Source organism: Hemibagrus wyckioides, unplaced genomic scaffold (assembly GCF_019097595.1).
Source record: "Hemibagrus wyckioides isolate EC202008001 unplaced genomic scaffold, SWU_Hwy_1.0 Contig5, whole genome shotgun sequence".
Lineage (NCBI taxonomy): Eukaryota > Metazoa > Chordata > Actinopteri > Siluriformes > Bagridae > Hemibagrus > Hemibagrus wyckioides.
Window position 1 is genome coordinate 340,100 of NW_026690807.1, and position 12,239 is coordinate 352,338.

The 12,239-nt window shown below is 36.0% G+C and overlaps 1 gene segment (V, D, J or C); it reads right to left on the reverse strand.

Annotated features, from left to right (window-relative positions):
* Positions 1 to 11,187: 11,187 nt before the first annotated feature.
* Positions 11,188 to 11,660, reverse strand: LOC131350590 (T cell receptor alpha variable 12-3-like; the record flags this gene model as incomplete). The annotated part of the segment is given in 2 exon segments: positions 11,188 to 11,486; positions 11,621 to 11,660. Coding segments are annotated over 2 exon segments (339 nt in total), but the record flags the coding sequence as incomplete, so codon positions are not given.
* Positions 11,661 to 12,239: the final 579 nt, after the last annotated feature.

The following is a 12,239-nucleotide window of genomic DNA, read 5'->3' on the forward strand; positions in this document are numbered from 1 at the left end:
TTAAATAGGATTACAAACAGTTGAGGAGTATTTTACTGTGGTGAGGAACAAACCAGCCTCTTTTCTTTCTCTAATCTATCATTTTTTATCAATATCATCTGTACTGTTGGATTTTTATATCATTATTTTTCATTTAAGCATGAAACTGTGTACAAATAAAGAGTGTAGTATTTATATTATCTCATGACAAACATCCCATTGCAAGTGAACATGTACATTTCTTGTACAGAGCCTCACCTGCTTCAATCGAAGTTCAGAAATGGACCCATTTGGACCCTCTGAGTACCTTTCTGTTTAACTTTCTGTCTAATGTAACTTCTGGTTTCTGGCCAAAATAGAATAGTTATAGAAGAATAGAAGAAGAATGAATGGATGAATGAAGGAATGAATGAATGAATGAATGAACTGTCTACTAATAATAAAATATTATAATAATATAAAATCTTTATGAATCTTAAGAAAGAAAGAGAGACTTCCCCAAAGGGCATGTAGCAAAACTATGTGAAAGTTTTTGTACAGTGCAGCTGGATTTCCTGTCACTGTGGGCCTCAGAACACAGTAGTATAGAGCAGAGTCTGATACAGCAGCAGAGGAGATGTTCAGATACACTTGTTTATCATCAAATTTAGCAGACATTCTTAGTTTAGTGTTGGAAGTTGGAGTTCTGCTTTGAAACATTTGAAGAAGGAACTCAGGTTTAGATTTTGGATATTGTCTGTACCAGTACAGGTAGTCTGATGTACTACTTTTTTGCAGGACAGAGTAACATCATCACCTTCATCTACAGCTTTATGAGGGAAATCTGGCTCTATTGAATCTGCCATGGAGTCACCTGTCATAGAGAAGAGATCATAATGTTTTTAACCTTTAAATAATCAACAGGAAATACTTAAGTCAGACCCACACTCTGCATTTTCACACTGCATCACCACACAGACTAATATTTAATATAATATATATATATATATATATATATATATATATATATATATATATATATATATATATATATATATATATATATATATATATATATATAATATTTCCACAATAACAAAAGTCAATGTTAACTCACCTAGTGAAAGCCACAGATACATGAATATAACAGTGAACATGATGACTGGTCTTAGCTCAGTGAAAATAGTGGAGATCTTTCTGTAATCTAATATGTTAACACCATAAAGCTTCAAAATTGCTCCACCCCACAGCATCACATGACAGTGTCACCAATGTTGTTGTCAGATTGTTGATTCTTACTGAAACATCCTGGCTTTACATTCAGCCTCATATGGGAAACCTGTCCAGAGCACATTTAAGTAAACACATACTGAAAGTAGGAAATTAATGTATTTATGTAAAAATGATCAATTTAATCTAGTAAAAATCTAATCTAATAATTACATTGTCAGTATTTTAATTATATATGTTAGTGATGTCTCTAAATTAGAGAATTATTGTATAAACACCAGCAGGCAGATTAATGTTAGAAACACTAAGTGGAAGAGAATAAGGTTTAATTGAGAAAAGGAATATTTTTTTACTTGATAATTAAGGTTTAATCTCACAATACCATCAGAAGAAGAGAAAGAAGAGTAAAGGCAGATTTACAGATAAGTTTCCAGTTTTCAGTGTTTCTGACACAGCAGGTGCTTTTGCTTGTCACAGAAATGACATTAGATGATTATTTATTCTTATGACAGTTTAGTGTTAAGTGGACAGTTGTGTTGTTTAATCAGAATGGTATCTCTGAAATTATCTTAGGCACTAAGAGTAACCAGGCAGGGGTTAGGATATTATATCAGCAGTATGTATGATAGAAGAACAAGTATACTCTATGTCACAAAGGTTTTACTGTGAAAAGTAGCTTCCATCATCTCAGAGAATGTGAGCAGGTTGTGTGGTAGTGTCTCTAGTACTTAACCCACAATAAGATAAGTAACTGTGCCATCTTGTGTTCATTGAAGAGAAAACCTTAACTGGGACAAAATAAACACCTGTAAACAGTTCATACAGCCATACATATATATTCATACTGTGGATTAGTAATTATATATTAGAACTTACAATTAAATTGTATTTACAACACCAGGTTACATTATTTAATGTAAAGCACAAAAAGAAATAATAATAGAAAACTAAAAGGAAACAGATGTTGAAAACAGTTGTAAATCTCAACAACTAAACTGAACTGGCCATTGAGAAATACTTTATGTCCACATGACATACTTCCTTTCCTATCAGGATTAAACACACACACACACACACACACACACGCACACACACATTATTATTTGCTGATACTTTACTTATGGTTTGCTGATAATAAGATAATCCTTAGTTTTGAAGATGATCTTCTGTTGAGGTTGAACTAACCCTAGGAAAATTTGCTAGAGAAATTGCACTTCTGTGTGAATGAGTGTGTGAAAGGGTTTGTGGAGTGCAAAGGACTGACATCCCATTCAGGGTGTTTTCCCACCTCATGTCTGGGACAGACTCTGTATCTACTATGACCCTGACCAATAGAGAAAATGATAGAATCCCCAAAAAGGGCATGTAACTTTCTCTAAAGCATTGGAAGAGCTGCTTTCAATATAACAAAACTGTGTGAAAGTTTTTGTACAGTGCAGCTGGATTTCCTGTCACTGTGGGCGCCAGAGCACAGTAATATAGTGCAGAGTCTGATACAGCAGCAGAGGAGATGATCAGATCCACTTTCTTATTCGTTTTATCTTGCTCTTTTTAAGTTTTATGGACAATCGTGGACGAGGTGGTTGAGCCTCAGTGACAGTTTCAGTGCTTTCATAAATAAGCAGCAGAAACTCGGGTCTTGATCCAGGTTTTTGTCGATACCAGTGGAGACTGTCAACTGATCCAGTATATGTGCAGGACAGTGAGATGTTGCTGCCTTCCATTGAAAATACATTGGTTTGATCTGGTTTAATGTTATTGTCAGCAGCCTCTGCTATAAAAACATTACAACAATATTGTGATATTTTAATCATAAATGACACATTTCACATGGAAAATTACGCCTTATAAATTAGAAAATAATATTTTGTGTGCAGTGTATATGACTTACCAACATCAGCAAGAGTGAAAAACACCACGAAGAGGAACAACATTGTTTTCCTGAGTGTTTAGTTCAAACCTCTAGCTTTAGAAATGAATGTCAGTGTTACTATTTGATGTACATCTCCACCTCTAGCTCCACCTACTTGTATTTATGCATATTTCTGATGACCGTGCTGTTCTGTATTCTGTTTATATAAATTCCTGTAGAAATATTTTACATTAATAATAAAATATAGTCCTAAGAAGCCATGGATTCACTCGTACCATTTATTCAATTTTTCTGTGATATTTTGACATTAAAAGTTACAACACTTGTTTTTGGGTCTCTCTTTCTGTCTCTCTCTCTCTCTCTCTCTCTCTCTCTCTCTCTCTCTCTCTCTCTCTGTCTCTCTCTCTCTCTCTCTCTCCTTTCTTTAGTAGGTGGTTTTTGGGATTGCACTGTGTGACACTGATTTTGGAATATGGAAGAAATATTTATACAAATACCTATGTCTTCATAGCCCCCATATACACTATATTGCCAAAAGTATTCGCTCAGCCATCCAAATAATCAGAATCAGGTGTTCCAATCACTTCCATGGCCACAGGTGTATAAAATCAAGCACCTAGGCATGCAGACTGTTTTTACAAACATTTGTGAAAGAATGGGTCGCTCTCAGGAGCTCAGTGAATTCCAGCGTGGAACTGTGATAGGATGCCACCTGTGCAACAAATCCAGTCGTGAGATTTCCTCGCTCCTAAATATTCCACAGTCAACTGTCAGCTGTATTATAAGAACGTGGAAGTGTTTGGGAACGACAGCAACTCAGCCACGAAGTGGTAGGCCACGAAATCTGACGGAGCGGGTCAGCGGATGCTGAGGTGCATAGTGCGAAGAGGTCGCCAACTTTCTGCAGAGTCAATCGCTACAGACCTCCAAACTTCATGTGGCCTTCAGATTAACTCAAGAACAGTGCGCAGAGAGCTTCATGGAATGGGTTTCCATGGCCGAGCAGCTGCATCCAAGCCATACATCACCAAGTGCAATGCAAAGCGCCGGATGCAGTGGTGTAAAGCACGCCGCCACTGGACTCTAGAGCAGTGGAGACGTGTTCTCTGGAGTGACGAATCGCGCTTCTCCATCTGGCAATCTGATGGACGAAGTCTGGGTTTGGCGGTTGCCAGGAGAACGGTACTTGTCTGTCTGCATTGTGCCAAGTGTAAAGTGTGGTGGAGGGGCACTATGGTGAGTGGTTGATTTTCAGGAGCTGGTCTTGGCCCCTTAGTTCCAGTGAAAGGAACTCTGAATGCTTCAGCATACCAAGACATTTTGGACAATTCCATGCTCCCAACTTTGTGGGAACAGTTTGGAGCTGGCCCCTTCCTCTTCCAACATGACTGTGCACCAGTGCACAAAGCAAGGTCCATAAAGACATGGATGACAGAGTCTGGTGTGGATGAACTTGACTGGCCTAAACAGAGTCCTGACCTCAACCTGATAGAACACCTTTGGGATGAATTAGAGTGGAGACTGAGAGCCAGGCCTTCTCGCCCAACATCAGTGTGTGACCTCACAAATGTGCTTCTGGAAGAATGGTCAAAAATTCCCATAAACACACTCCCAAACCTTGTGGACAGCCTTCCCAGAAGAGTTGAAACTGTTATAGCTGCAAAGGGTGGACCGACGCCATATTGAACCCTATGGATTAGGAATTGATGTCACTTAAGTTCATATGCGAGTCAAGGCAGGTGACATACTTTTGGCAATATAGTGTATATCTCTTTCAAATACTGCGGAATTTGTCATTTCCATGTTTTTTAACAGATGTTGATAGTAGCTGTAAAACTTAACAACTCCACTGAATTGGCCATTAAGAAAGTCTTGTTGTACATCCTGTCCTAACAGGGAAGTAAACACACAAAATTACTTTAGATTTTCTTAAATACTTGATTATTAATCACAAGATAATATTTGAAACCTCTTCTTCTTCTTTCGGCTTTTCCTTCAGGGGTCTCCACAGCTAATCATCTCTCTCCACCTATCCCTATCTTCTGCATCTTCAACACTTGCACCTACTAGCTTCATATCCTCATTCATTACATCCATATACCTCCTCTTTGGCCTTCCTCTTTTCCTCCTTCCTTGCAGCTCCATGTCCAACATTCTCCTACCAATATACTCACTCTTCCTCCTCTGAACATGTCCAAACCATCTTAATCTGGCCTCCCTAGCTTTGTCCCCCAAACGTCCAACATGAGCTGTCCCTCTGATGTACAGCTCTTCTCTTGGCACCCTGTCATATGCTTTCTCCAATCTACAAACACACAGTGCAACTCTCTGACCATCCCTATACTTCTCCATCAACATTCTCAGAGCAAAAATTGCATCTGTTGTGCTCTTTCTGGGCATGAAGCCATACTGCTGCTCACATATTTCCACTACCTTCCTTAACCTAGCTTCCACTACTCTTTCCCATAGATTCATTGTATGGCTCATCAACTTTATCCCCCTATAGTTGCTGCAACTCTGCACATCACTCTTATTCTTAAAGATCTTCTCTACACCTCTTCTCCATTCCTCAGGCATCTTCTCACTCTCTAAAACCCTGTTAAACAAACTAGATAAAAATTCCACTTTCCAGGAAATTCCAGGAAGTGATGCTGTTGGAGCATAATTTTACACAGATCATCACTTCACAGTATCAGTGACAGTGAACTGAGTCACTAATACAACACAGAACTATTCCACTGTTGCTGATCAACCCACTGCATCTGACTTCACCTCTTAAACACATCTTTTGGAGTTAGAGGTCAGGGCTGTGTCTCAGGACTCTAATAGCAAAAGACACAATAACTCACAATACTTTATACTTTGATACTACCTTTTAAAACTAAGCACATTTCCAGGTTTTTTCTACTTTATTTCGAGTAGAAATTGGAATAGAAAAGCTATACTTGTATTCAGGCTGTATAGGTAACAAGAGGTTTTGTGTTTTGTTAGCTGATATTTCTGAACTACTGTATGAGTGCAGCATTTGATTCTCCAAGCTACTGTTATAACAGACATAGCAAGTGTTAGCTTACTAGCTAGTTATTCTCACAGTTATGTCAGAGAACAAACAACTCCTGAAATAACTTAATACATAACATTTACTGTCACATATGACAGGTTACAAATAGCAGTGGTAATATATGCCTTGAGAGATACAAGCTAACAAAAATGCCTAAAAGGACCATTTCTGTGTTGGAAAACAAAACAAAATTCTCACTTAGAAGTTTCCTAAACAGACTTGCTTTCTTTTACAGGTTCTGCAGATGCAGAGTCTCACAGGGTAACAGACATATTCCCAAAACCCACAGTAATTATGTGCTGAAGTCTATTAATATCAATGTCAAAAGCACACTGGGTCATCAGACTACTGGACATTCTTATTATTCAAGACTCAAGACCAAAGAAACATATGTTAAATACATCAATTCTCAAGCACAATAAACACAGAAATAACTGTTCATCAGAATTAATATTTAATGTCATTATTCCTGAAATAGTATAGCATTTTGGGGTTTTTCTGGCATTTAAATTTTACACTGTCATTTACTAAGCTAGCTAAAGTCAGTGGGCTAAAAGCTGCCACCACTGGCTATGAGACCTGCACTTAGTGCTGTGGAGACTGAGCAGAGAAGTCTTTTCTGTTCAACAAGGCCTTGTGTTTTAGTGAACTTGCTAACTTGTGCTGTCAGCTCTTGACTGATGACAAATAACATGCAACACCAATATATATATATGTTGTATATATGTGTTGCATGTTATTTGTGATCAGTCAAGAGCTGATTAAAGATTAACATTTACTTTTAAAGGATTTGTTTTCTGATTATTCAACCAATAAATAATAACAACATATGTAAGAGGATCATTATTGGATTTCAAAGCAAATCAACATCAAGGTCTGAGAATTAAGAAATACTGTATTTAAATGAAACAGGTAAACATCTCCCCCTGCTGAGAAAAACATGCAGCCTGACTTTTTGTACAGTCTGTTTGAGTTTTGTGTCACTGTGGGCTCCATGGTGCAGTAGTACAGTGCAGAGTCTGATACTGCAGCAGGAAAGATCTCCAGATCTACTTTCTTGTTCGTTTTGTGAAGTTTGATGGATAGTCGTGGGTCAAGATGTTCAGCTTTAGTGACATAATCTGTAGATTTCTGAATCAGCAGCAGAAACTCTGGTCCTGATTGAGGTTTTTGTCGATACCAGTGGAGAGAGTAAGCTGAGTCATCATATGTGCAGGTCAGTGTGATGTTGCTGCCTTCACTTGAAGATATGATGGTTTGTTCTGGTGTAATGCTGCTGTCAACAGCACCTGCTGTAAAACATTGCAACAACATAAACTTTATTCATTACTCAAGGGTGTTAATTTTATAATATTATAATAACATTTATAATATAAATGACTTACCAATGTTTTTAACAACTATGAAAATAAAGAAGAGTAACATGACTGTTGTGTCTCTCTTGCAGTAGGTATAAATGGCAGGATCTCTGTGAAACTTTCTAAACTGTATCTTACCACATCTAGCTCCACCCACTTTTACTTACTCATAGTCATGTCAGCTCTGTCACATGTCAGTTCTGGTATCATATTGATCAAAAAAAAGCAATGAATTTTCATAATAGAATTTATTGAATGTTGTTTACATCTTTTAAGGCTGATTTTTACTAAATATAGTGACAGTGACCCTATCACCATCACCTTGATCCTGGTCAGGTGTTTACTGAAGATTAATGAATGAATCCTTTGTGGATTTTAGTTATGTTATGATACACATATTAATGCAAATTGTAATTCATCATATTAACATATCTGTGTCACAGCCTGGGAATTATGTTCTGTAGACTAAATGTCCCATTTTCTAAATAGGTCAATAGGTCAGGTCTAATCCACATGAAGCCTCTCATCAAAATGCATATAAGATGCTCAGTCATTTGAATTGATGTGCTCCCTGTGCTAAAAAGAGAAATGAAGTAAATGAAATATGAAAACATCTTGGAACTAATATGAAGTGTTACATCCTGTGAGGTTGTGTTGTATATTCTGTCTTATATGTGTTTAGTCCTTCAGGTTGGTCCCCTCTGTACTCTAGCCCTCCTTACTGCTTCAGCTCCAGCAGTTAACACTTCTGCCAAGGCTGGGATGGAAGCCAGTAACCCCAACTTTAATGCTCACTTGGTGTGTTGTGCTTGCGTGTGTGTTGAGATTCAGTGTTGTGTTTTACTGTTCTGATTTTGACCTTTGCCTGCCTTGACTACAAGTTTGATCTGCTTCTTGTTAATCGTTGCTGCCTTGTGTATATAATCTTTCTTTGTACATGTAAATATTGAGACATTATATGTATTCACTGGCATGAGGGCTATGACTGCCATTTTTGTTGGAGATGTTCATTTCTTTCTTTTTTCTTTTTGTTTAGGTTAGATAGCTAATCTCAGTTTGTTTCTGTTTTGTTATTTTTGGTCTTTTGGTCTGTGTTGTGAGACTCATTCCTGTTAACTCTGGGGCATCACATACATGTTCTGTTCTACCTCCTATATATATAACCCTGTGCTATTTCTCACACTTCATGTCCCAACTTGGTCTTAAGAACTAATATTAAGGTGAACATACCTAGAAGAAGCATTAACAGTAAATGATTAAAGAGCAGCATGATAGAGATGGTAACTGTGTCTCAGTTAGTAGGTTGGATTGCTCAAACGTCAGAGACATACTTAATCTCACAGTCATGTATTAGTATATATACAGTAAAAGAAACATTGACCTTTATTAATCAAATGTGCATGCAGTTAAACTTTTTACTGAACCTTCTACTCTCTATATACTCTCTACTTGCTCTAGCTCACATCCAACAAAGTAACATGCATCTGTACAAACATGCATAAGAGACACACAATTGAATCAATACATTCATGTAAATGTTTATTTATTTATTTATTTATTTACTTATAAATGTATAAATTATCATTAATTACAGTGAATCATGGACAAAACTGGTAAGAAAGGTTAATAAGCTAAATTGTCATATGCACCTACAACACCAAACACAATGAATCTGTTAGTATCTGTAAAATGCTTTTTGATTATAAAAATGTAGATTCTTTACTTTACTTTGATTAATATGTAGTTTGTCTTTTTTAAACACATTTTATTTTTATTAATATGTTTGTTTGTTTGTTTATTTGCTTAGTTACTACTTTTTTATTTATTCATTTATACCACAGAATTACCACAAACATTGTTTGTGTCTGTGGTTATCTGATAACAGGTTGGTAAAGGAAGGATCTTTGATGTGGTTTAAGAATCTTCATTTATACTGGTTTATACGTTTTTGTAAAGCCTTTCAGTGACTCTGTATCACTGTGCTTCTACTCTTAGAGCACAATGATAGAGTGCAGAATCTGAGAGCTTTAGTCCTCTGATAGTAAGTTCAGTAGAGTCTCTGCTTGTTTTTGTCTCTAATCGAGTATCAGTGGGTTTACGCTGTCCTGAAACTGACCTTGCGCCTTTATACAGTAAAAACTGTGGTGCGCTTTTAGGATATTGTTTGTACCAGTAAAGCCGAATATTTTCACTGCTTGACTCATATGAACATTTCAGAGTAACACTTTCTGTTTCCTTCCCAACGATGGAATCTTCATTTGTTGGCTCAATTTTATCTGCAAAAATGCCTGTTGATAAGAACATTAAGAAATAAAACTGTAAAGCATTTTTTAAAACCAAATATTGACCAGACAAATTAGGAAATTACTCTATACTCTAAAATCCAAATTATTAGTTAATACAGTGAATTAACTAATGAAAATGAATTACCTGTAACTAGAGTGAGAATCAGTGGTATGTATCTCACTATGTACAGTAAGTTGTATAGTTGATCCATTTCTGAACACAGCTCTGTGAGGATTCTGTATAATAGTGCTGTATGTGCTGAACTTTACACGTCTCTAGAAGGACACACCCAGGAAGTGATGCTGTTGGAGCATAATTTTACACAGATCATCACTTCACAGTATCAGTGACAGTGAACTGAGTCACTAATACAACACAGAACTATTCCACTGTTGCTGATCAAACCACTGCATCTGACTTCACCTCTTAAACATATCTTTTGGAGTTAGAGGTCAGGGCTGTGTCTCTAGAATCTAACACCAAATGACACAATATCTGACAATACTATAACCTTTGATACTAACTTTTAAAACTAAGTACATTTCCAAGATTTTATTTCAGCTAGAAATTGGAATAGAAAAGCTATACTTGTATTCAGGCTGTATAGGTAACAAGAGGTTTTGTGTTTTTGTTAGCTGATAATTCTGAACTACTGTATGAGTGCAGCATTTGACTCTGCAAGCTACTGTTATAAACAGACATAGCTAATGTTAGCTTGCTAGCTAGCTATCCTCAGTTATATCAGAGAACAAACAACTCCTGTTCAGTCTTCTGCAAGAGTCTCCTCATGATGACGACCAAAAGAGCAAAATAAAATAAATACATGGAAGTTTGCTGATTTTATGGCAGACTGTTGTACATACATTTATTTTTTTAATTATTTTTAATTATGACAACAATTACAACACAATACATAAACATAGCAAAAAAAACATTAATTTGGGGAAACAAACACATTTTAATTAATAAGGTTCTTTTTTATTTCCCCTGTTTGAGTAAAAAAAACTATAACACAGTATAAATAATAGCAAATAGTTACTTAAATAGTTAAAATGAATTGTTTCCTAGAGTTAGGTTTACTTAATTTTCTTTTATTTAAGTTGGTAAAACTGAAGCTTTTTTCAAAATACATTTTTGTATATTTTTGAAAAATGTGTAATGAATTACTGTAAAATATTTACTAATTACTAATTTAAGCAATTATTTAATGTACATTTGATGTATAATAATATCCTGTTCATGAGTTTATTCTGCTGTGTGAGTTTATTTCACTTGAAAATTGTGAGAGTCAAAAACTAGCAGAGTTCCTGATTTGATGGAATGTAGATTATTGAGTTTAAGCAGTTTATCTACCTTCAATATAACAAAACTGTGTCAGTGTTTTTGTACAGTTCAGCTGGATTTCCTGTCACTGTGGGCTGCAGAGCACAGTAGTATAGAGCAGAGTCTGATACAGCAGCAGAGGAGATGATCAGATCCACTTGTTTAGTTTTATCATCAACTTCAGCAGACAGACGTGGTGGCATAGGGTCAGTTTTATCTCCACTTGGGAAAATGTAAAAAAGGAACTCAGGTTTAGATTTTGGATGTTGTTTGTACCATTGCAGGTTATTTACTGCACCACTGAAGTCTTTGTAGCTGCAGGACAGAGTTACATCATCACCTTCATCTACAACTTTATGAGGGAAACGTGGCTTTATTGGATCTTCCATGGAGTCACCTGTCATAGAGAAGAGATCATAATATTTTTTTTTTTCAGTTATATAACTCATATTATACTTTTTCTTAACATCATAAAGGCTAATTAATCATTAATGTAACACTTCCTTTCTGAGAAGGTCAATGATAACTTACCTAATGAAAGCCACAGACACATGAATATAACAGTGATCATGATGAATGGTGTTAGCAAAATGACAGTATTCTGAGGTCTTTCTGTACTTTATTATATTAACATTTCAGAGGTTCATGAAGCTCCACCCCTCAGCATCATATGACAGTGTCACCAGTTTTACTGACAGATTCTTGACTTTCTGCATCCTGACATTACATTCAGTCTCACATGTGGAACAAGACATTTATCATTCATCTAATAATTAAGGTTTTACATATTATACCAGGGGTCTCTAACTCTTTATTGGACTCTTAGTCAAATATCAAGTGGTTTAGACAATCAATAAATCAATTAACCAATTAATTACTTTTTGTGTATTTATGTGACTAACAACATTACACTTAAATGTGTTCATTTATCAGCTTTTATCTGAAAGCTTTATCTTTAATGTGAAAATGATTTCATTAGGTAAAAAATAAAAATCCACATCATAGGTACAAAATCTACAATGTTGAGTTTGTTGAACATTTCCTGATAGAGACATGGTTACAGAGTGACAGCAGCACATGTTTATTAGTGGCTGGGTTTATTGTTTTATTCTGCCTCCTTGTGGAACAACAGAAACTGGCGCTGTTTTCT